At 35.5% G+C, this 25,863-nt stretch overlaps 1 protein-coding gene across 1 annotated transcript in view; it reads right to left on the bottom strand.

Moving 5' to 3' along the window:
* Positions 1-8,454: 8,454 nt before the first annotated feature.
* LYPLAL1 (lysophospholipase like 1) overlaps positions 8,455-25,863 on the bottom strand; it is a 34,103-nt gene continuing 16,694 nt past the window's right edge. Inside the window, exons 3-5 of the mRNA XM_036829756.1 lie at positions 23,403-23,572; positions 13,803-13,918; positions 8,455-12,995 (exon numbers count right to left, since the gene is read on the bottom strand). Coding sequence (XP_036685651.1) covers positions 12,777-12,995; positions 13,803-13,918; positions 23,403-23,572 — 505 coding nt within the window. The 3' untranslated portion in view covers positions 8,455-12,776. The remainder of the gene's footprint in view (positions 12,996-13,802; positions 13,919-23,402; positions 23,573-25,863) is intronic.

Here is a 25,863-nt window from a genome sequence, read left to right on the forward strand (position 1 = left end):
ACCCTCTCCACTGGTAATTCTCCTTCAGTGGAAGGACCTCGGTCAACCTCAGCTTCGGGCCCACCCCTTTAGAATAACTGATACTAACATTCATTCTGTATGGGTAGAAGTATCTTCTCTCTTTCAGACAACAGTTACAGAGACACATATCTGCCTTGAGTGTGAAAGGAGCGAAATTCACAATCCCTAGGAGGAGAGACCAGGCAAATCTTTAGAACGTTCTCTGGTTCACCTGGTAGATAGAGAGCATCGTGCAAGGATGCTCCTTAAGGAGGAACAGAACAGCTGGGTTGGCTTATGGCTCAGACCCTCCTGTAGTCTGTTCTGCCAACCTTAGATCCATCTGAAGATGGCAGTAAAAAGTCTCAGAGCTTTGTCTTATTTTTTTGCAGTGGGTCCTGCCTGCTTTCAGGGAGCTTTGGCCCCCTGGGAAAATTTCCCTGAGACAATTTCCCATGGGAAACCACAGATAGGGCATTGACTGGTACTCAGGCTTTTAGTGTCCTAGGTTTGGTTTACAATGCTGATGAGGCTGATCCCCTGAAGAATGAGAAACTGACTCCAACAATCTAAATAAATTATTGCATGCCGCTGACGTGCCTCCCAAAACTGAAATGTGACTTGCTTCCTGCGTGGGGCCACCCTCCCTCTCCATGTCCCTGTGACCCATCCTGTCTCCTTCCACTGACCTCAGCTGGTTTAAGGAGCAAGATGGTTAGGGCTAGGTGACATTGCTGTGTTCCCCAAAGGGATGAGAAGCCATAATCTATCAAACGGGTTTGGGAATGTCCGGAAGAGAAGGGATTCAAACTTTTGTGGCTCTGGCGGATACTGGCACCTGAGTTACCATCCAACTGGGTCCCATTAGTGAGTTTATGCCCAAATTCAACTGCTGGGGTCGGGACAGAGTTCACAGTTAGAAAGGAACGTTACCGTGACCAGGGAGTGGAGTCCTGTGTGTTAATGCAATGTATGGTTGTTCTGGTTTCCACCGCTGAATGTGTAATTGGTATTTATGTTTTATATGCTTATAGTGTAAATGCCCATAAGATCCAAAAGGGATTCTCCTGATTGGGAAGAGCTGCATGTAGAGAGGCGCTGATGCTTCTGGGGCCCTACATCTTCAGTGATCCCTTTGAGCTACAAGTCCCTGTGAGCGATGATGTTGCCAGTTGGAGCTTCTGGCAAAGGGAGGTGGTCTCTACTTGGAGGTGCCCCTTAGGGTTTAGACTCATTGACTCCTTGACACAGCTACCAGTTTTACTTCTTTTGAAAGCAGCTCTTAGCTCACTATTGGGCTCTTACTGAAACTGAGTGCCTGACCCCTGGAGCAACTGTGACTCCCTGGCCTGGTATTTCCATTTTGGAATGGATCGATTCAGACTCAATGACTAACAAAGTGAAAAAGGATCCGGTAATGAAAATGGTACATTCAAGAATGTAGCCAGCCTGGCCCCAGAAGCATCTTGGCTCTACATGAAAAAATGGCAGCTATTCCACTCCACCGCCTGTAGCAAAGTTGCTGGCTCATTGGGGCCCTTGATTCACAGAGGTTCCCCTTAATGTCTGGGACTGCTTCACTGATGGTTTGGCTAAGCTGACAGCTGGTGGTGCCCACTGGGCAGCTGCAGTTGTTCAGGCTCAGGGCCAACTTATTCAGAACTCAAAGTGGACAGGGTCATTCTGCTCAGTGGGCAAAACCCAAGGTCGTTCTTATAGCTCTGACAAATACGACACTTGATAAATCTCATTATATTTTTACTGACTCTTGGGTTGTTGCCATGGCCTGATTATTTGGACTGTCTCTTGGAAAACCACAGACTGGAAGATTCAAGGCTACCCCCTTTGTCACTGAAACCAACTGGAATCAAGCTGCTGGTTGAGTCTGCACTGCCAGACTGCCAATGTTGCTTACTTGAACCATCATCAGACCAGACAGAGTGACACATCAACCATCATGTTGGGTACAAGGTAAAAGAGCTTCTGTTTTTGATACACAGGCTACCACTGCATGCCAAACTTTTGAGTCCTGACAAAAGTTGACCCAGTTGTCTGGCAGTGAAGGCAACCACATAGCAGGGGGCATTGCCCATACTTGTTCCTGACACACTGATTACATCTGACCTTTCACCTCTTCTTGGGGTTATAGGTGGTGCCGCACTACTTATTACCACTTTTTCAGGTTATATGTTGACGTTCCAGTGTGATAAGTTTACACTGGCCACACTATTGTGGGTCATGAAACTCATCTGTGTTATATTTTTGGCTTATATTTCTGGACGGATTTCAGTCTGGCAATGGTGTGCCTTTTGTTGCAAAACAATGGACTGGTAGTCAGGTATTTGGTAGTCTTTGAACATTCCCTGCAATTCACTGGTATTTAGTATTGTTGAGACTTGGGGGATTCTTGTCAAAAATTGACTCAAAAGATGTCTGGCTCTACCTCCTTCACTTTCTTCTGGTCCAGACACCTTGGTAAGGTCAAGGAATACAGCTGTCCTCAGAAAGGGATCATCTCCTCTCAGCTGTTTCCTGGGTAAGGGTCAGAATAAAAGTGTTGGGAGATTATATAAAGCGCTTTTGAAAATGTGTTGTTCCTCCTGACCACTGAGTGTAATGCTTCTTCCTTCCCCTAATGGCAACCCAGGCTGGTCTGGTTGGTACACCTTCCGGGAGGTTGCTTAGCCAAAAGCAGGAAGGGGATTTAAACTTACTTCTGGTTTACAAATATGGATTTATTTGTTTCAATGACATGATCTTGGAGAAACAAGATCATGACTAATTGGTTGAGCACAGTGTTTGCTGAGTCTCCCTATGGTGGTCCATGTGGCCCAAGTGGGGGGCATAATGGGTCTCTGTAGGTTTTATAAAAATGCCTTTGCCCTTGTTGTACCCAACCCTTCTGGATGAAAGGTCTGGGCGTGAGTAAGGGACAACTAGAAAAAAGATGAAGTTATAGCTACTGGAATAGGACATAAATTATGTATAAGTGGAGAGAAAACAATAGGAGAGAGCATCTTAGACCCCAGGAACTTATGGGGAAGAGAGGGACATTAATGATTGTTGTCTTTCAGGACCACCCTGGAGCTTTCCTCAAGCTGGAAAACACCCTGGTGAGGTTTCCCACACTGTTACAAGCACCTTAGATTTAACTGACTGCCGGGCCTGCCATCTCTCTACAGAGGATTCAAGATTTGATCACCATTCTTCTTAACCTTACTAAGTCTGTGGAAACAGCAAAGGATGGCCCCAGCTCCTGTACCAAACCCTTCCCTCACAAAAGACAAAAACCAACCATCTGTCAGCACGCTCCCCAGGTATCTCCTCCATACCCATTCCCATAACTGTCACTTATTCAGTCTGTGGTATGGACAAATGCAACACAGCTCGTGGTGTGGACAAACAGCACAGGCTGGGGTGACTTCCCCTGGGCATTCTCTGCAAAAACAAGGAATAGACTCAATTGCTGAACTGAACTGGGAACACTAAGGCTTCTCAGCTGGCCAGGAGTCATGCTGGAGACACTGTCACCTATGCCTTTGGCTGATGTAGGTCCCATTTGAGGGGGCCTCAGAATGGCAAAGTAGGTATTAACTTGTATCGCTGGAAAACATGGTGACTTTCACCTGTCATAACAGACTTTCAAGTGTTTTAGGAAATACCACAAATAGCTCATGCAGATCTAAGATGACTGGAGATCTCTCCAAAATGAAGCTACCTTGATTATTCGGGAAAGCTTTCTAGAGAGACGATAACCAATTTATTATTTATGTACAGCCTAAGGGCTGTGGCCTTACAATGGGAACCATCCAATTTGAAAAACTGGTATGAAATTTGCATGTATCTTTAGCTAAAATGATCAATGATACCCTCTTGTTCCTGGAAGCATTCAGGTCCACTTCGGTTCATGGCCATGGTTGTTGTGGAAGATACCTTGTCCTAGACTGTGTCCTCGCAGGCCAAGGTGGGGTCTGTGCAATTGCACCTGCAATGCCTGGATTAATGCTTTGGTCCAAGTAGGAAGGTTACTACAGAAACTTAAGGAGAAGGACAGCTGGCCTCCTAGGGCACATCCTTGCTAGGCCATGCGATTTGTTCAGCTGGATGGCACCAGGGCCCTGGGGAGCACAGCTGAGGGCAGGGCTGTAGGCAGACCTCGTTCTGGTGCTGGAGTCCTGTTCATAGTAGTCTTACTGCTGTATGAAACAAATTGAGCTGATTTGGTTGCAGCTAAATGGCAGAATTTAACCAATATGACAGAGATAACACTTGCATGGGTCTGCATCTTACCCTTCAGTGTAGGAATATGCTGAGGCTACACTCCTTTCAGAAGACTGTACATGTGCATACTCACAGAAACATATTTCTAAAGGGTAAATGTTAAAGTAGAATCAAAATGTACATAACAGTACATTTGTTCTCTGTAAATATAATTCTAGCTTTTCATGTATTAAAATTATATACAAAGTCTTGTGAACCAGCGGTCTTTGTGTATCATATAATCTGATTTTTCTTGAAATGTTTACATGGCTTTCTGTTCTCTTATTGTATATCAAGAAATTCCTTTTATATGATAAAGACGTATTGTTTAAATATATTCTGGCTAAGTGGTATCTGGACTTTTTTTTAACGTCTTAAAGTGCTTTAAATTCTCAATAGCCAAATTGCCAGTCTGTTTCATATTTTGTTCTCAGTTCATTTTGTTAATTGAAATTCTTAACTTCCTATAAAGAATACATTTAGTTTTCCTACCACTGATGGTGATCTTTCCTATTCAGTCCTTAGTTGAGAAAAACTGCCATCAATAAACATTTTACTTCACTTTAAGGATTACAAAACCAATAAAGCTCATTATAAAAATTCAAACAGAAGAAATATATAGTAAAAAGTGAACATCTCCCTTCACTTACATACTAGCTTTCTCTCTCCTCTCTTGCAAAATTCCAGTCTCCCCAACATATAAACATATATAATTTACTGTGATACTGATTTATGCTTTCTTCTTGTTGCTATTCTTCCTCTCCCATGTAAGAAAGTATCAAGACTATTTCAACTCTCTTGCCTTAGGAAATGTTTATGTGGGTGAAGCAACAGAACATGAGGAAAATGGCTGAGCGGTTTCCTTAGGAGGATAAAACCTTAAACCCTCGTGTGCCTAGCTTTAGCAATGACTTTTCAGGCTCAAATACTTGGCTTTAAGAGACCACATGCATATGGACAATAGGTGTCTCAAGGTGAATGAGCACTGGATAATGGAGGGCCTCCCCTAAAGATACTGCCCTTTGCAAGGGGGCCCAGACTGGCATGATTTGGAATGAGGTAAAGCAGCAAATGATAACTAAGACTGAATATCCTATCAGCCCAATGGGTAGGGGAGTAGAATTGGATCGAAGATTATCATATAAAATATTCAGATGTATCTTCCATGCATAGATCAGTTTGTGGAGAAAGATTTATAACCATTACACGCATACATCCCTCCATTTCTGGCAAAACAATACAGGTAATACCTTCAATTTCTTTAACTTTACATTTTATTAAAGGCTTTTACACATGCTATACAACTTGATCCTCACACAACAATTTCACAAGAGTATACTGTAGCAGAAGCTGAGATTTATCCAAGAATACATAATTATCAAGTGATAGGACAAATATTCACCAAAAAAATCTGGATTCCTTTCTCTTATATTTAGTATGTATATACTCAACACGTATAAGCCTGACACCCTTATCTATGATATGTATATATGTTACTCTTAAGGCAAATTGCAGCCATAAGGGCTTTAAACATGAGTGATACCATGTACATTCAAGCCAGGGCATTTAAAACGTCAAGAAGTTGAAGGTCATTAAAAGCTTAAGATAATTAAAACACTGTACGAACTGAGTCTTCTCTGAGGGGATTTGGACTTTATTAGTTAAAATCTCAGTCTCTGTCTCTCTTCCTCTCTCCTTCCTACCCTTTCTTTCTCCTTCCCTCCCTCTTCAAATTTACAGTTTATAGCTTCAAATAAAAGGGGAATGAAGGGACTTCCGCTTATGACCAAGATGGCCAAGATGGAACAGGGACCAGATTTATTTTTTGACCTGAAACAACTGAAAAGGTGGGCCACATATATATTTTCAGATATTGGGCACTAGCAGTACAGAGAGTCATCCCTTAAGAAGGAGAAGCAAATGCAGTGAGCTCTACAAATGCCCAGCTTACTGTGTGAAGAGTTTCAAGGCTACAGCATGGAGATGGAGACCCAGATGGAGCTGAGGGAGGGGACAGAGCTGGGAGTCCAGAAAGTCAAGGAGCTTCGAGTTCATATGACAGAGTACTGGACAGCTGCAAGACTGCCAGAGATCTTCAGAGGGTCCTCCTCAAATCTTCAGCAGAGTACTAAGCAACAGATTTGTGTAAGGAAAGTATGAACTACCTAGAAGGAACAGAAGGAATGATCACTGAGGCTCAGAGAGGACTGGGAAAAATCTGAGTTCCCACTAGTCAGAGTGTAAAACCTCACAATCCAGTGAGTATCAGCTAGAGTACTCAAACATGTGTTGCTTGAATGGTGGGGCAAAATTAGTCCTGGAGCAAACACTGCTCTAGTACTACCTAAGAAAGCTTAAAAGGAAGCCTAAAAGGATCAAAATACTTCTAAGTACTTTCCAAGTAACTTAATTGCATTCCATGGCAAAGCTCATAAATATTTATAGAAATGCAAACTGATCTAGCACTTAACAATGTAGAACTCACAATGTCTGAAATCCAATAAAAAATCACTAGGCATACAAAGGAAGCAAAAAAATTCATCCTTAATAAAAAGAAAAATTAATCGAAACAAAGTCAAAAATGACAAGAGATGATAGACTCAACAAATAAAGATATTAAAACTGCTATTAAAACTATATCCCATATATTCAAGAAGGTGGAGAAAAGACTAAGCATATTAATTATATGAATTCAAGAAATTAAAAACAAAGAACTTCTAGAGATAGGCAATATCTGAGATAAAAAAGATGGGATTAATGACAAATAACTGCAGAAGAGAAGATCAGTGAAATTCACAACAGGAATAGAAACTATCCAAAATAAAATGGAGAGTGAAAACAAATTTCAAAAAAGAAAAAAATAAGTACCAGTAAGTTGTGAAACAACTTCAAATAGTCTAATATAAGTATAATTGAAATCCTACAAAAAAGGGACAGGAGATAGGCAAACAAATATTTGAAAATGCAATGGCCAAAATGTCTCTAAATTTCATGAAAACTATAAATCCACAGATTAGAAACTCAAGAAATTCCAAGCACAAAGAAACTGGAGAAAACAACACCAAAGCACATCATAACCGAATCGCTTAAAACTAAAAATAGAGAAAATTGTAAAAGCAGCCAGAGGATAAAAGATTAGAACAATAGTAGAAAAAATGCAAACTAGAAGATGACAGCATAAGATTCTTAAAGTAATGAAAGAAAGAAAACACTGTCAAGTTAGAATTCTATACAGCTCTCAAAAATAAAAACAAAATAATACTTTTTCAGATAGAAAAATGTTGAAAGAATTTAACAGCAGCAGACATGTCTGTCATAAATGTTACTGTATTTCAGGCAGAAGGAAAATGATACTATATGGAAATCTGAAGCTATATTAAGGAATGAAGAACATTAGAAAAGGAAAGAATATGGGTAAATATAAAAGACTTTAAAAAACTTTTAAAAAATCTCTTTAAAGGATAATTTAGCATTCAGACATAATGTAATTAATAAACAGGGACTAGATGGATTCTTTCACCTGAAACAACCAGAAAACAAAAACAAAAACAAAAACAAAACAAGCAAACAAAGGCAAAATACTGGAGACAATGTTTTTCAAAGCAGCATACATCAGGCAATGAAGGATAGTGATCACTGAGAGAAGGAAAGGAAACACGGTGAGCCTTATAATGTCCCTAGCTTACTGCCTTGAGAGAGTTCCCAGACTGCAGAACAGAGAGGAAAAATCCATGCAGAGCCTGGTGGACTCCCTGAGTTGACATGCAGAGCTAAGAGTCTGAGTAGATGATGTTGGCTAGAATTGAGAGGACAGAGTACCAGAGAAGAGTAAGTTTCACAGAGACAGAACTCCAGAGATCTAGAGATGGTCCACCCGGAGTATTCAGCAGAGTAAACTATCTGGGGCCAGAAAGAACCACCTAAAAAGATTAGCAGGAACCCCCGGGATAAGAAACACGAAAAACTATACCAATATATGTCATAATCAAATTGCTCAAGATCAGTGATAAGAGAAACTCTTAAAAACAGCAAGAGTTAAAACACATATCAGATATAGAAGAACATATTATTAACAGGCTAAAGAAGAAAAACCACATAATTTCATCCCTTGTTGTGGAAAAAGCATTTGACAAAATTCAACAACCATTCATGATAAAAACTCTCAGAAAACTAGGAATATAGAGGAGTTTCATTGACTTGATAAAGAACATCTACAAAAAACCCTACAGCTAACATATTTACTGATGAAAGACTGAATGCTTTCCCCCTAAGGCTGGGAACAAGACAAGGATGTCTGCTCTCACTGTTCTCATCCAGCATGGTGCTGGAAGTTCTAGCCAGTGTAATAAGCAACGAAAAGGAAATACAAGGACTTCATTTGGAAAGGAAGAAATAAATTGATTCCAATTTGCAAGTGATATTTTCTTTGTAGAAAATCCCAAGGAATTTACAGAAAAACTTCTAGAATTAGTAACTGAGCTAAACAAGATCATAGGATATAAGACACCCACACAAAAAACAATTGTATTTCAATAAGCTAGCAATGTACACAGGGAAACTGTATTTAATAGTACAGTACCATTTATAATTCCTCAAAAAATAAAATACTCAGGTACAAATCTAACAAAATATGTACAGAACTTGTGTGTTAAATGCTACAAAAAAATGATGAAAGAAACTACAGAAGACCTAAATAAGTGGAGTAAAATATCATGTTCATGAATTGGAAGATTCAATATGGAAAGGATGTCAATTCTCTCTAAATTGTTATACAAATTTAGCCCAATTCCTTTCAAAATTCCAGCAAGATTTCTTGGGTGGATATAGATAAGTGTATTTTAAAATTTATATGGAAAGGAAAGGAAGTAAAATAGCTAATACAATTTTGAAAAGCAGAATAAATTAGGAAGAATTAACTGTACCTGATTTCAAGAATTATATAACTATAGTAATTAACATTATGTGGACAGACACAGAGATCAATGGAACAGAACAGATAAACAAGAAACAGACACACAAGCAACAGACAACTGATTTTTGATAAAGGTACAAAAATAATTCAATGGAGGAAGGATAGTTTTTTCACCAAATAGTGCTGGGCAATTTGGTATCTATAGGCAAAAAAAATAAAATGAATGTCAACCTAAATCTCACACCTTATACAAAAATTAACTCACAATAACTCACTAACACCAAAAGCATAATACATGAAAGAAAAAGTCAGTAAACTGGACTTCATTAAAATTTAGAACTTTTGCATAAAAGAACCTAAGAAGTTGCAAAGACAAGCTACAGACAGTGAAAAAATATTTGAAAACTATATATCTAACAAAAGACTCACATCTAGAAGATATTAAAAGAAACTTACAAAACTCAACAGTTAACACAAACAAAAAAGAAAATTCAATTTGATCATGGACAAAAGACATGAAGAATACATCTACCAAATAGGATATAGAGATGGCAAATAAGCTTATGAAAATAGGCTCAACATCACTAGCCATTAGGGAATGCACATTTTGACCACAATGAGATTTCATTATATACCTATTAGAACAGCTAAAATTAAAAAAAAATAGTGATACTACAAAATGCTGATGAGGATGTAGAGAATATTCTCTCTCCTGCCTTGCTGGTAGGAATATAAGATGGCACAGCTACTCTGGAAATGTCTGGTAGTTTCTTAAACATACAGTTATTATACAACCCAGGAATCACTCTCCTGGGTATTTATCCCAGAGAGAAAAAAAATTACGTCTAGACAAAAATCTACACAAGAGTGTTCACGGCAGCTTTATTCGTAATAGCCAAAAAAACTGTGTTTTAATTGGAGAACAGTTTAACAAACTATAATATTGAATACATTCATGTCATGACACACTACTCAGCAATAAAAAGAAGTAAACTTGATGGTTGCAACAATTTGGATGGAGTGAAAAAAGTCAATCTCAAAATGTCACATACTGTATAGTTCTACTTCTATAACATTCTCAAAATGTCCAATTATAGAGATGGAGTACAAATCAGTGGTTGTTATGGGTTAGATGGTGACAGAGGAAGGGATGGATATGACTATAGACAGCACAATGGGCATCTTTGTGGTGATGGAACAGTTCTGCATATTGATTGCAGTGGTGGATACGTGAATCCATGCAGCCATGTGAAAAAATGGCATATAACTATACACACACATTGTACCAATGTCAGCTTCCTGGTTTTGACATTATACTATAGTTACGTAAGATGTAACCATTGGGCGCAGGGTATGTGGGACTCCTCTGTACTATCTCTAAAACTTCCTGTGAGCTTGTAATTATTTCAAAATTTAAAAAATTTTATAAAAATTATATGCTATAAACCCTAAAGTAATCATTAAAATAAAAGTACAAAGTATCATAACTAAGAAGCCAGCAAAAAAACACATAATCCAAGAAAAAATGAGGGAGTAGAAAGAGAGGAATAAGGGAGCAAAGAAGAAGAGATGGAATATAGAGAAAATAAACAGTTAAGATGGTAGCTTGAAATCCAAACATGCCAACAATCACATTAAAATGTTCTAAATAATCAATTAAAAAGCAGAGATGACCATGCTGGATAGAAAAGGAAGGCCTAACTGTATTCTGCCTGATGGAATTGCTCTTTACAGATAAAGACACAAATAGGTTAAAAGAGAAGTATGGAAAAAGATGCTAGTCTAAAGGGAGCTGGAAGGACTATATCAATATCACACAATGAGTATTTCAGAGCAAAAAAAATCTATCAGGGATATAGATGATCATTTCATAAAGAAGAGGCCAGTTCATCGGGGGAACATAATAGTCCTACATGTTTATGCATCTAATAATGGAGCCTCATAGTACATGAAGCAAAAACTGAAGGAATGGCAAAGTGAAACAAATTCAGTTATACTTGGAACTTTCAATATTCCCCTCTCAATAATTTATAAAACAAGCAGGCAGAAAATCAGCAAGGATATAGTAGACTTGAACAAGGATATCAACCAACTTGATCTGACTGATATGTAGGGAACACTCCACCCAACACTAGCATCATACATATTTTTCTACAGTGCACACATAACGTTTACCAAGATAGACCATATTCTGGGCTATAAAACAAGTCACAATAAACTTAAAAGGTTTCAAGCCATACAAAGTATGCTCTCTTGACCCACAATGGAATTAACTTAGAAATCAATAGCAAAGATCTCTAGAAAATTCCCAATATACTGAAACAAAATAACACAATTTTAAGTAACCCAAGGGTTAAAGAAGAAATCAAAAGGGAATTTAGAAAGATTTGACCTGAATGAAAATGAAAACACAAAATATAAAAAATCGTGGGATGTTACTAATATAATACTTGCGGGAAGATTTATAGCACTAAGGGAGTGTATTAGTTGAAGAAAATATAAGACAAAATCTTAGTGACCTAGGATTTCTTAAGATTGCTTAAATATGACATCAAAAGCATAAAGTATAAATGAAAAAAAATGAATAAACTGGACGTCATCAAATTAAAAACTTCTGCTCTTTGAATTACACTGTAAAGAAAATAAGGCAAGCCACAGACTAAGAAAAAAAAATGGTAAAACATCTGGCTAACAACGGATTTTTATCCAGCATATATAAACAGCTCTTACAATGCAAGGTCTTACAATGCCCTAATAAAAAAATGGGCAAAAGATCTGAATAGAGATATAATCAGAATTTATACAGATCACAAATAAGCATATAAAAATTGCTTAACATCATTAGTTTAGGAAAATGCAGATTAAAACCACAAAGTGTTACCACTATCTACCCACTAGAATGGGTAAAATTGAAAAGACTGGCCATACTGAGTGCTGACAAGGGTCTGAAGAGCAACCGGAACCCTAGGACTGGAGCAGAGCAGCAATCTGTTCTCAGAGAAAGGGAGCTCCACTGGGACCAGAAGGTCTGGATTCTAGTTTCCACTCTTGAGGCTTTGGGAAAGTCTTCAATCCTTCTATCCCTATTATAAAATACCAGTAACAACTACTCAGTCTATTTCATCAAGCTCTTGTGATGATCAGGTGAGGTAACAGGAAACTACTTTATAAATGTGGGGTACTAATGTTATTCTGTCAAAAACTACACGAACGTGAATATCTCTGGAAAGGCAATTTAAAGAAAGTGATAACAAAGATAAAATAATATCATGTTAAAGCTTTTCCTGGTTTCTCATTGCCTTTATTTAAGCTAGTTTAATTACTTTCTAATATTTCAATATTTACTTACTGAATAAGGCCTTCAAATATTTATAAAAATGTATCTGACAAATAATACACAGATGTTTGCCTAAATTAATGTTAACCATTAAGAAGATTATACTACTCTCTATGGTGCTAAGCATTTCAATAACTAATAAATAAGTCAGTAAACTGTTGCTACTTTTTAATATTTTAATTATTGTTTATCAAATTAGAATTTGGCAGTAAAAATCACTTTTCATAAAGACATTACTTATATATTAACAAATCAATCTTGACTCATTCAGTCTGGTAGCTTTGTAAGAATCCATGACTTCAGTTTTTCTAGCTCAGCTTTGCTTAACTCATGGTAAACACCTGGGAAACTATGAAACTTTGTGCTCACTCCTAGAGATTTTAACACTGAGTTTGTCTCTTCACCCCAAGAATGAAGAACTAACTCATCTGCGGTACCATGACACTGAAATAATTCAGGAAGGACACCATCACTTTTCTGAAGAGCCTAGAGAAGAGAACATAAAAACGGAGAAGTTTAAGAAATTCATTTAAGAACATTATTCTTAGAAATCAGAGGGGGCAGAAAAATTCCAATTTAACCAAAGCTTCAATATTTAAAGGGGAAAAAGAGGCAGTGGTAGAGCTCTCTGAGGTATATATTGATGGGCCAGGACCAGGAGCTTAGCTGGTTGCTGGCACCACTGGAGCTGCAGTTGTACGTGGCCTGAATTTACTCCGTAGAGGACTGTCTCAAAAATGGTCAAAGCATTTCCCGAAGAAACCTTGTGTCTTGGGAAGACAAACCTCTTCACGTGGAGTGGAAGGAGGGAGGAACACAGAGCTCAGGTACAATCAAGGAAAAAATAGCATTCTTGTTCTCATTTCCATACCTGCTGGTTCTACTTCTGGTAACGAGGCTGCAGCACTATAATATACCATACTCATAAATTAGGATATTGCTGCAAAATAGGTATCAGCCATGTAACTGATTCTTTGGTTTGATTATGTTCATGACATAATAAGCAAACCTAGTTATAATCATCTATATTTTTAATATGTATGCAGGATACATATATAGCATACACATTTTTTTTATCCTTTTCTCTTTGACACTTTGCTTAACAATAATCTCTGTACAAGGCACTTCCTAAACATGGATGACCAGCTGGAATTTACCAATATAACTAATTTGAATTCCCAGGAATGCTCTGTGAATCAACTGTTATTGTGTAATTATCAATGTTGTTTTAGTTTCAATGTGTGAATGTCTCATTTTTTTTTTTCTGTTTTGTTTTTAAAATCTGGAACTTACCTGGTAAACAGCAGATGTTTTATTCAGAAAACTAGAAAGAGCAAATACTCCTGCCACATCCTGATGATTTCTGTATGCTAAATGCATTGCCATGCACCCTCCCATAGAAAATCCTCCTAAAAGAAGCAAAAACTCACTTATCAGAAAAAGCAGAATATATGCAACAACAATTTAGAACAAGATAGAGCTATGCCAGTCTTCCATAAATATTTGGAGACCTAAAAGAGACACTATGCTAAAGAGAAATTTAGCCTACTTTAGATCTCATGGAAAAAAACCTATGAGTAAATAACACTGTTCTATCTATGTCATCACTGGTAAAATAATTTGTTATAAAAGGAGCTAGAATTGAAAAAAGAAATCTTGGTCATCAAGTAAAAATATTTATTATATTTCAAAATATGAGTCATAGCACAAGTGTTATTTATTTAAACTTCTAGTGTCTACTTACATTTTGTTTATACTTATAGGAGTCCTCACCTGCAGCTACAAGTAATAACATGCACCTTTCTGTCTTACTTGCCAAGCTATAAGCTCCATGAGGATTATATTTCTAGAGTTCGCCATATAATAGATGCTTAGTGATCCCTGAATTAGGAAGGATGATCAAAAATTTGGTGAGAAAGATAAAACATCTTTGTATTATAATATTATTTTGAAAACTGACTTGTGATGGTATAATCCAAACATATATACCCATATGCCCTTTTAAAAAAGAGTTTGGGGAAAAAAATATTCACTTGACAAACTTTTATTGTCTTTTATGTTCCAGACACTGTCACTGGAGTGACACTAGTCACCAGAGATATGCAGATGAAAATACCTGGACCCTTCTGTTCAAAGGCGAAAACAGACACAACACAGAATATGGAGGTAGGTACCTGACGTGACATAGCAGAGAGGATGGACCAGCTTCAGCTTAGAGACTCGGTGTGATATTCCCCAGCATGACTGAGAGTTAAAAGACTTCTCATGATTTAAAAGAAATCCATATGTTACAGATAACAAGGTTGTAGGAACACAGTTTTTATTTTTTGGAGAAATTCAAGAGCTTGAGTTATATTTTTTGCCAAATGTACCTAAGTAACATATTAAATGTGACTAGTATGACTGAGGAATTAAACGTTTACTTTAATTTTACCTAGTTAAAATTTGAGTTTAAATACATGTGGCTAGGGGTAATCATATGGGACAATGAAGTTCTAGATAATCTAAGCTGCACCAATGATGGAAAAAAAGCTTTAAATTTCATAAATGGAGCAAAATGAAATTAATGTTCCATTAAAAAAAATAATGTGGCTAATAGCATTAAATGTGATCTTTTAATGTGATAAAGATTTTTTAAAAATCATACAAAGATAAAATGTGAATAAAAATAGACCGGTGAGCAAAAACATATTTAAAAATTATTATAAAAGCACACCTACTGAGAAAATTTTTACACATTAAATGCACCCACCCCATCACTGCATTTTTATTGACTAGGGTAACTTAATCACTTTATGGGATTTCCGAGCCCCTCGGGGGGTCCAGCATCACAGCAAGAACAGCAACAAGAACAGCAACAAAACTAAGAAACGAAACACTTTCCCACGTATGAAATGCCATTATGAACAAAGGCATCCTGCAGACATTTAACCTCATGTTCAATTCTCCTAATTTATAATGAAGAAAAATGTACTCGTTGAAAACTCATTATTTTAAGATTCAATCTAAGTTCCTTGTCCATTTATAATCTCGTGAGGTAGCCTGCAATTCCTCACCAGCGATCTTTGACAATACAGTCACCTTTAACATTGCGGACACCGGTGTGAAAGGGACTTTATGTATTTTTTTCTAATGGAAGGAAATTTAACACAAAAGACTAGTTATTTCAATTCAATTTCCATCTAAGTGTTTAAAATGCAATATAAAATATACTGTTCAATAAGTAAATACCAAAGAGTAAACTCATTGTAGGTAATAGTTATGATGTATATTTATAGTCGCTGGTGAAGCATTAAAATGTCAAGAGTTAACATTTCAACATACATTTAAGATTAACAGGCTGAATAAAACATGTTAAAAAAAATAATAACCTAGCTTTTATGAACTCTTTAAATTAAATAAAACAGTAATAATGTATAAAAACTGTACTGGGAAAACTAAGCTAATCTATCTGAAAACAAAGTCCGGGGGTGGGGGGGTACGGGGGGGAGGCAGGGAACTTACAATTCAAGTTTACCGTCGATTGAATAGGATTTTAAAAATGGAATAAAATCCACCCTCCGACCAAATTTCAACAATTTTTCCACTATATATATAATTATTTTTCAGAATGAACTGTGATAAAGTCTCAAAAATTTGGGAATATATAAATTATGCCCACCATATTTGTATATTTTCTCTCATATAAAATTGACAGGGTAAACAAAATATTTATCATCTTCTATGGAAAGCTATTAAAACAGCAGTCCCAAGCCTTAAAAGTTCTGATAGTTGTTGCTGAAGAAACGTACGTTATTTAAGATATATATATATATGTTAAAAGAAAGTAGAAGGATGCTATCATTTTCCAGTTTTCCCTCCAAGAGCTTCAAAAGAAACTTATATAATGTCAGGAAAGTCAGCCTGGAAATTGTGGAGCTAGGTTTCATCTTGGTAACTGCAACTATCCCTTCATTTTAATTTTAAATATTATTATAAAATTAATATGTTAATATATGCCCACTGTGTAAAGTATTTCTACCATACAAAAATAAAGAAAATGGCTTATCCAAAATCTCACTACTCACATATAATTTTGACATGTTTTTAAAAATTCATTTTAACAGTTAAACTCACTCTATATGTACAATTTTATACCTTACTTTCATGTAATACTGATTTGAATGTCTTTAAACAGAATTACAAAATTACATAATTATTTTTTTACTCCTTGAACACATACTAAGTATACTAAGTGCCTTCTAAATGTATGTATATAGTACATAACAGTTACATAATAGTCAGTTGTATTAATAGACCATTACTCCCTTAACCGCTTTCCTCATGATGGGTATTTAGAGCATCATAATGGGTATGTAGAGCATCCATGTAAATTATTCAGGTGTAATTCGAGAAGCACTTGATTATCCCTGCTTCAAAATTCTGATAATATTATCAGAGAACATGAAAAACTACACCAATAATCTGGTCATTATCATTTGTCAGGTTCTATACATCCTAGATCAAAGTTAAATCTAAATTACTTCAGTTTTCTCTTAACAACAAATTATCACCACCTAGTGGCTAGAAAAAGGAATCTCATTATGGTACAAAGTTTCTAAGTCAATGCATAGGATCTGGGTTCTAGTCCCAACTCTATTTTAGCCAGCAGTCTCTTTGAACTTTAGTTTCTTCTTATCTGAAATGAGAATAATAATTTCCTACTTCACCTATTACAAGGGTCAAGAAAGATACTGTATATGAAAAAATGTGTATAATTTAAACACATTATAGTGTTAAACTATATTCTTAATAATTTTCTCAGAATACAGAATCTGAATCCAGGTTTTAACAATAGCTATGTTGCCAAATTCAGAAAGTAATTTAAAAGTCACTATTTTATTGCCTGTGTTTCCCCTAATTTTTACCATACCCTCTGTAGAATCATGTGTGGTATTATTATATAAAAATAAACAAACTTTCTTATATCCGATCTTCTTAATATGCATAGTAAGGATTCACGAATGTCTCCAAGGAACACATTTAAAGCTTTTGCCCAGTTCCTCCTTTCTAACCAAAGTTTATTCTTTCCATTAAGAAAGAAATATATTTCCATTGTTGAAAACAAGAAAACAAAGGATTTTTCTTAGCTAAACTCACAGTTGACTGCAATGTTAAGTGTAATCTTACTCACCCTTGTGTTTCCAAAGTCGTGAAACACTGTACGTGTTGGTCTTTCATCATTCTACTGGATCTATTGCATTTGCCATCTTCCTATTCCCCCGGACTTCAGACCAGCCAGCCTCCACAGTGTTGTCAGTGTAATCTTTTTAAAATGCTCATCTGATCATGTCATTCTCTGTATATAATTCAATAATCCTAGGAGTTGAAGCGCATACCAAACTAGTAGTTCCTGAGAGATTTTAATGTGTCCCTTATTTTCTTTCATGAATGTGTTTCCCTATTTGTTTACCAGTCATATTCTCACTCATTCTTTAAAACTCAATTGGAAATTATCTCTTCTAAGAAGCAGTTCCTAGCTCCCCCCAAAATCGACTTGTTCTTTAGAACACTTTACTTCTGTTATCTCCCTCATTATACTGTAAAGCTTTTGATAGTTTTTGGTACTCCAGCACTTAAAAGTTTTATTAACAATTTGGAAATTAAATTTAGTATGAGAAGTTTCATTTTCGACCTGACTAAGCTGTGTAAACTACCTAGAAAAGGTGGTATATCATACTCCATAAAAACATTATTTTTAAACTAAGTTTAATATAATAAAATATCACTAATCAAAATAAAACCACAGAAAAAGAATGGGTTGCCACCTACTCAAATATAGAGAATAGTTTTGTTTACAAAGCTATATTGGTTAAAATTACAATCTCAGAGAAAAGGGTTCCATGAGGACACAATGTGTGATATTAAATCTGAAATTTTATCACATATTAAACAAAATCAACAAGGATAACAATTTTGTACTATTATCTCTATTTTTTCCTTTTTTCAAAAAAAATATTTATGTATTTATTTATTTTTGGCTGCGTTGGGTCTTCACTGCTGCGCGCAGGCTACCTCTAGTTGCAGCGAGTGGGGGCTACTCTTTGTTGCAGTGTGCAGGTTTCTCATTGTGGTGGCTTCTCTTGTTGCAGAGCACGGGCTCTAGGTGTGTGGGTAGTTGTGGCATGCGGGCTCAGTAGTTGTGGCTCGCGGGCTCTAGAGCGCAGGCTCCGTAGTTGTGGTGCACGGGCTTAGTTGCTCCGCCGCATGTGGGATCTTCCCAGACCAGGGCTCGAATCTGTGTCCCCTGCGTTGGCAGGCAGATTCTTAACCACTGCGCCACCAGGGAAGTCCCTTTCCTTTTTAATCTTCTAATTTTTCTAGTTTTCTCTTATAATTAATTTTTTTAAATAACCTATGTTGTTTGCATATGTGTGTCTAGCATCTCAAATGCACTTTGCTTTGACGTCCCATTGGATCCCACCTTCATTAAAATGTTATAAATAGCATTTAAATCTTAAATTTAAATTAAATTTTAAATCAAATTAAATCTTAATCTCTACTTAATTTAAAATGTTCTATAATAGACACTTGACAAAAGGATTAAACCAGTAGAAAAATATGAAGCAGTAACTTCTGTTTAAAGAATCTATGAGCAATGAAAAAGAAAGAGGGAAGTACAGCACGTATACTACTGAGGAAAGAAAACAGCTGGTAGAGAAGGAACAATGAGCTCCCTGAGTCTCCACAGGGCAGCAATGGTCCAGTATGGCCTTTCTGTTGTCTGGAGAGACCATGGGGAAGGTGGTATAGAGAGTGTTTAATAACAGCAAGAAAATTTCTTCAACATTACCTGCCAGGCACATTTCTAAGTATTTCACATGAATTGACTAATTGAGTTATCACACCTCTATAAGATAAGTACTATTATTATCATCCACACACAGAGGTTAAGGAAACTCATATACCTACAAAATAGTGAATCTAGGATTAGAAACCTGCAGTCTGAGTCCAGAGCCCAAGTTCTTAACCATGTTATACTGCTGTCAGTTGCACTCATGCATTTGCAATTATGATATTCACAACTCAGGAGATGCATGTACAAATATTTGAATACATAATGATATTTTGCTTCATGTGCCATGTTTTCAAATAAGTGAGAAGTTCAGTTAGATCAATAAGACAAAAAAAATAACAACTACAAGAGAAAATCCCTATAGGACTAGAATGCCATTTCCTCTATGCATCAATAGCTAATCCATGTAAAGAAAAAGGAGGTAGTATAAGTAATGTTTTGTCATAATAAAAGAAGGTCAAGAATCACATGTATTTTGGCACACTTGTTTAACTCTACAGAAATGTAACGGAAGACTTATTTTCATTGACTGGTTAAATAACTAACAGTAAAGTAACAAGGACAAACAACCTTGGATCTGCACTTCTGTCGTCTCTTTTATATCTCAAGCTAGGAAAGAGGCTTTATAGAAGTTCATAAGCTCATCTCACAAATTCTAAAAAGGCATTTTTTTCTTTCCCAATTTTTTATATTCATAAGTGTATATAAATATCCTATTATATGCATTTTGTAATAAATTTCAAATTTTATAATTTTATAATATAATAGTTTATAACCCTTCCAAAATGAAATTTTGTTAAAAATTCAGTGGAGCTTTGATAAAATATTGACCACATTACTGATTGCTTTATAAATAAGATCATCTTTTAACAAGGTTCTCTTGGTACTTCCGAAAATAATTAAAACCTTCCATGATATGGTAGAATGAAACTAAAACAAATTCCAGATGAATCAAATAAATATTTAAAAAATTATAACAGGGTAAGAGAGTGTCATGGACATATATACACTACCAAATGTAAAATAGATAGCTAGTGGGAAGCAGCCGCATAGCACAGGAAGATCAGCTCGGTGCTTTGTGACCACCTAGAGGGGTGGGATGGGGAGGGTGGGAGAGAGGGAGATGCAAGAGGGAAGAGAAATGGGAACATATTGTATATGTATAACTGATTCACTTCGTTATAAAGCAGAAGCTAACACACCATTGTAAGGCAATTATACTTCAATAAAGATGTTTAAAAAAAAAAAATTATAGAAAAGCCAGTAGAACACCTATTTGAATATTTACTCAAGTTCTAGAGAAATACCTTCTTAAACTGAGAAATTATTTGGAAAAAAACAGACAACTAAAAATAGCTTTCTTGTGTCAAAACATAAACAGAATTAAAAGCAAAATATCAAATTAAGTGCATATAAATTACCACTTTTGTTTACTTATTTTTAGCAAATATTTTCAAGACAATATTATTCAGCGAGGTATAATAAGATGGACATTCTAATATAGGTGGGAGAAGTATCAATTGGTACAGTTTTTTCACGAAAGGAATTTGACAATATGTATTAAGAGTGTTACAAACATTGAGTTAAATGGAAGAACCATGGGCTTTGAAATGAAGTAAACCTAGATTCAAAATTCTTATCAGCTCTCTGACCTTACAACAATCCATAACCTCTTTTCAAAGATGAATAAGATGAAGTAACTGATGGATACAGGGAAGGGCAAGGAGGAGGGATGGGGCAAGAGACAAGCAGATAAGCAATTACAATTCAACGCGATACGTTCTTTAACACATATACATTAGAAGTACGATTAGTATATTTTCTACGTTTTTATGTATGAAGATTTTATAATTTTAATTTAAAGCAATTTCTTATAGTACTAATATTTTGTTTTCCCACTGTCATTACATGACTTCAGGATCTCATTACCCTATAATCATAAATTCAGTAACTGGTTTTCCCATACCCAAATTTTTATCTCTTCACTTATCCCTTCTGCCAGATTAATTTTCCTAAAGCACAGTTCTAACTAACTATATGACTCAAAGACATACTTTAATCATCTCTCCTCAATTACCTATAGAATAAAGGATAAAAGGGGAACCAGAAAGTATTTATTGAGAGTGTAAAATGAGCCAACTGTTTTACAAACATCATATTCCAGTAAAATAGTATTTTTATAGTATTATTATTCCCACTTTGCAGATGAGGTAGCAGAAATTCAGTGTAGGCAATTAAGTGATGAACCAGCTAGGCAGTGGTGGACTTTAGATTCGACCCATTTTGGTCACTTATACCATTATGCTCTTCAGGCTGTTAGTCCAGCTATCAGATCAATAGGCATCTTCCAGTCAGACAACAAACTTTCTGCTAAAGCCATCTAACATCCAGACAGACAAAAACAAGCACTACTTTTTTTTACTTCTATTTACCATTCATATTACTCTCTATGTTTAGACCTCTGCACTGTAATAGTTAAAATTTTATTTATTTGCACATCTCAAAATTTCAAATGCCTCTGATACTTTCCTATTAAATTGTTCTCTAATAGCCCCAAATACTTATGACCTCTTTTCATCTGAATTCCTGTGATACTTAACTACTTAAGTCATCAATTTACAGATCAGGTCATGCTGCTCATTATAAATGTTTAGCTCTGTGCTAGGCATTGCGATGGGTCCTGAGAAATAAAAATAAATACAGATGATCACTCCCTTTGAAGAGCTGTCAGTTATACTGCTTTAGGGCAATCATCAAGGCTGGCTGGCCTTACAGTTACCATTTTAAGTACCTCATGGCCTCTTCTAGGTTGTAAGCAACTGTGGCATTCCTGTTCTATTTATCTGTGTGTCTCTTTGAGCATCTAACTTACTGCCAGACACACAGTACTTAGAAACTTGGAAAATATTTGCTAAATCATTGAATGACAGAATCTGTTACACATTCACATATTTTGAATTCTATCTTGTAACTGTTCCATGATGCCTTAGACTGAGTTGGTGCCCCTTCACTATGCTCTTCCCAGTACTCCCATAACGTTCTGTATTTATCTCTATGACACAGATGTTAAACACAGAAACACAGAAATATAGAGTTAAACACTGATGAGGAAACAGAGGCCCAGAAAGGTGATGTTACTGCACTGGAGGGCACACTGCTTTTAACTAACAAAAGTGAATGCTGAAGCCAAGACAGAAAAATGGATCCCATCCATTATATCATACTGCTTCTCAACTCAATGAAACGTTTAGTACTTCAATAAACACAAAGGAAGTTTATTAATTTGCCCAAATCCTGTCTACACAGGATTTCAATGTGCATTTTAATGTTATTTAGAACATGATGAAGATCCTTAATTTGCTTTATAATTTCAACATTAAATACACCTCATTATAAATTAAATAGTTACTTGGAAATAACTCTTTAACAAAAATCTATCCTGTATCATTCACATTCTATACAGTTTATCTTATTTTTGTATGTATTATAAAATAGTTTATGCATTTTATGATTGCAGAAAAAGAAAGGGGTATAAGTAGAATAAAGCTTATATAAAGGCATGATATATCCCCCTTGGGAAGAGAGATTGCTAAAGACATGTTTAACAAAAGTTTATGAATACCTTATTCCTACAATATTAACTCCGAAGAGTTTACTTTTCATGAATTTTATGTTATATTTTGACTACGTACTTTAATTTATCTTAATTATGGCGATAGTAGTTTAAACACATAAAATTTAAGCTAATTAAAATAAAATGTTTTAAAAACTGGAATGAATAATCTCTTAATTGAAAATTAAAGTAGAAAGAAAATTTTAACCGCCATGGGAGTCTTAAAGTATGTTATTATTAAAAAGAAAATCATTTAAAGGTTCATGAGCTTTTGCTTATAATTCTATTATCCTTAAAATTCTTAATATGTAAAGTTTATCTAAAACTGTGAATAGGTCAAATGATATACAAAGTGCTTCTAAATAATGTTCCAAGTAAAATTCAATGTATAGAATTAAACAAAAGTGAAAAAAAATTTTAAATTCTCAACATCTAAAGATCTTACCTACTAATATCCTGTTCTTCTTGATACCACTTTTTACTTCACCATCAATCAAATCTGTAAGCACCTGACACATTACATCAATTGATTCAAGGTGTTCTGGGCAGTCATTAGATATTTTAAATCTGTCAAACCATACATTGGAGAATCCTCCTTTCAAAGGAGTATATGGCCTGTTTAAAACCAAAAAAAAGAAAAAGAAAAAATTAAAATAGATGTTTTAATTTCTAAAAAATTAGTGTTTTGAATAATTACAATTTCCTCCAAGTTTTAAAAGTTAAATAATTCACATTAAAAATATTCCCATGCTGATTGCCTTAACTCTCCTATACTTACCTTGGTTCTATTAACATTTATTAATGCCAGTTCATCATCTTAGTTTCTCCATCTTTTAAGTTTCATAAATTCTCCAGAAAATCCCCATGAAAAAAGGGTAATTATTTATTGTGTGTGCATGTTATTTTTTCCACTCTATTTAAATGATTATTTAAATATTTACAGCTAAATAAATAATGTCTGGCCATGCAAAAAGTCAGGACCTCAAGAGTAGAAAATATGATTTACCAAAATGCTTTTCAAAAGGTGGTTAGTTTGTAGCACATAAGTATGAAGGCTACGTTAGTAATTTAAATGTTTCTTAATCACATCCAGGCAGATTATCCTTAGAATAGGAGTCTTCAGTATTTTTGTTTTGTTTTGTTTTGTTAATCAAGAGTTGGAGCTATTTTATTTTTAAATCTTCTCAGGAACCTTGAAATGAGAGAGTTTAATGGGATACAAATAATCTTTGGAAGTGCTTATCATACAGATATTCCACACTGTTTGCATCATTTGGATCTCAAATTGGGTGCCTTGTTGGACTTAAAAACATTTTATGTGATAAGATGCCCTGAACTGGGTGTCTTGTTGAACAAGACTGATATTATAAGATGCTTTACATTTAAGTATGAGATGGGGTGGTTACAGTATTACTGAATCTTGCTCTGGATACTCTGTTATTTTAAGTATGCATGTGTGTATGCACATGTTTGTGTGCATCCCAAGGTATTCCAAATATTCTGTTTTAATCAATTATAATGGGGTTAAGGGGTCCTGTATCAAGTCTTATGTTGGTAAAGGTAAATGAAGGGAATGAAAACACTCTTAGAGCTTCCTGTAGCAAACACACAGAAGTTTATGGGGATATATAAGACACACATGGAGAACAATAGTCTTCCAAAGATGAGGAATAGGAAAGTTTAATAAAAGATACAGCTTTTCACTTAGCAAATCTTGCTTTCTCCTCATGTGACCGCGAAAAACAGTTTTATGTTATAAGTAAGAAGACCACAGAAAACACAAACAGTGACAAAAGTATACATTATAATTTGAAAGAAATCTAAACCAGTGATGACCACAGATGCAGGGTTTCTCCTAGACCAACACCTCTACTACTTTGCCCCATCTCAAATTTAGCTATATATTCTCACCCTCCAGAGTCAGTGAAATAAAAGCATAAAATGTACAGCCAGAACAAAAAAATGGAGGGCTGAAAGACAGAAGCTGAGATCTGAATGTGCTTCTTTGCATTTTCTTTAGTGAAAAACCAAGTGGAATCCTGACAAACCCAAGGAGCTAGAACTATTCAATTCTCATTCTCTCAACCACCGTAGCAAAAGAACTCTGCAGTCTGTGCAGATCTGACCATCAGAAACATCCAACTGTTAGGACCAAAGGGTGGCGCTGAAGGGAATAGGAGAACTACACAACTGTTGTTCTGTATTGGTCTTAACACTCTAAAATAAACGGATATCCACTTAAGGAGCCTAAAAGTCAACAGAAATATTTTGGAAACTTTCTCAGAGAAAGTGAAAGAAATCTGGAAACAAGACAGTTGCTCCGATTCAGATTTAAAAAGAACTCATCTTCAGAGAACCTCGTATTTACTAAAATATAATCGTGTTATAAACTTTACTTGGTAACGTACTTTCTAAAATTTGAATGTGTATTACAAATATCTCTGTAAGTCAGTACATAAAACCCTAACATTTTCTCCTAGTTTATGCACATGCATGAAATCTTGCAAATTCAGGCTATTTTGTCTGTTTGTGTCTGTTTAAGTCCTTTTTATTTTTTTGCTCAACTCTCCATTCCTCCTCTCCTCTCCCACCCCATTGCACATCCTGCCCTTCACACTAGGTAAACTATGTTAATGATCTGGAATGTTTTTCTTTGCACATACATTAGAACATGTTTCTTTACATTATATTTTTTAGAGCATTTGCTTTTCAAAAATGAAATAAGCCTATTTGGTTTTCTTATGTGTGTCATACTTTTCTCCTTTAACAATACCTCATGGAAATCCTTTCATCTGATATAGCTCTTACCCATCCTTTTAAATAGCTATATAATACAATAAAGGTGTTCCACAATTTAATCTGCCCTTCACCTACTAATGGGCATTTATTTGGTACCCAGGTTTTAG

This window comes from Balaenoptera musculus, chromosome 1 (genome assembly GCF_009873245.2).
Source record: "Balaenoptera musculus isolate JJ_BM4_2016_0621 chromosome 1, mBalMus1.pri.v3, whole genome shotgun sequence".
In the NCBI taxonomy this organism is placed as follows: Eukaryota; Metazoa; Chordata; class Mammalia; order Artiodactyla; family Balaenopteridae; genus Balaenoptera; species Balaenoptera musculus.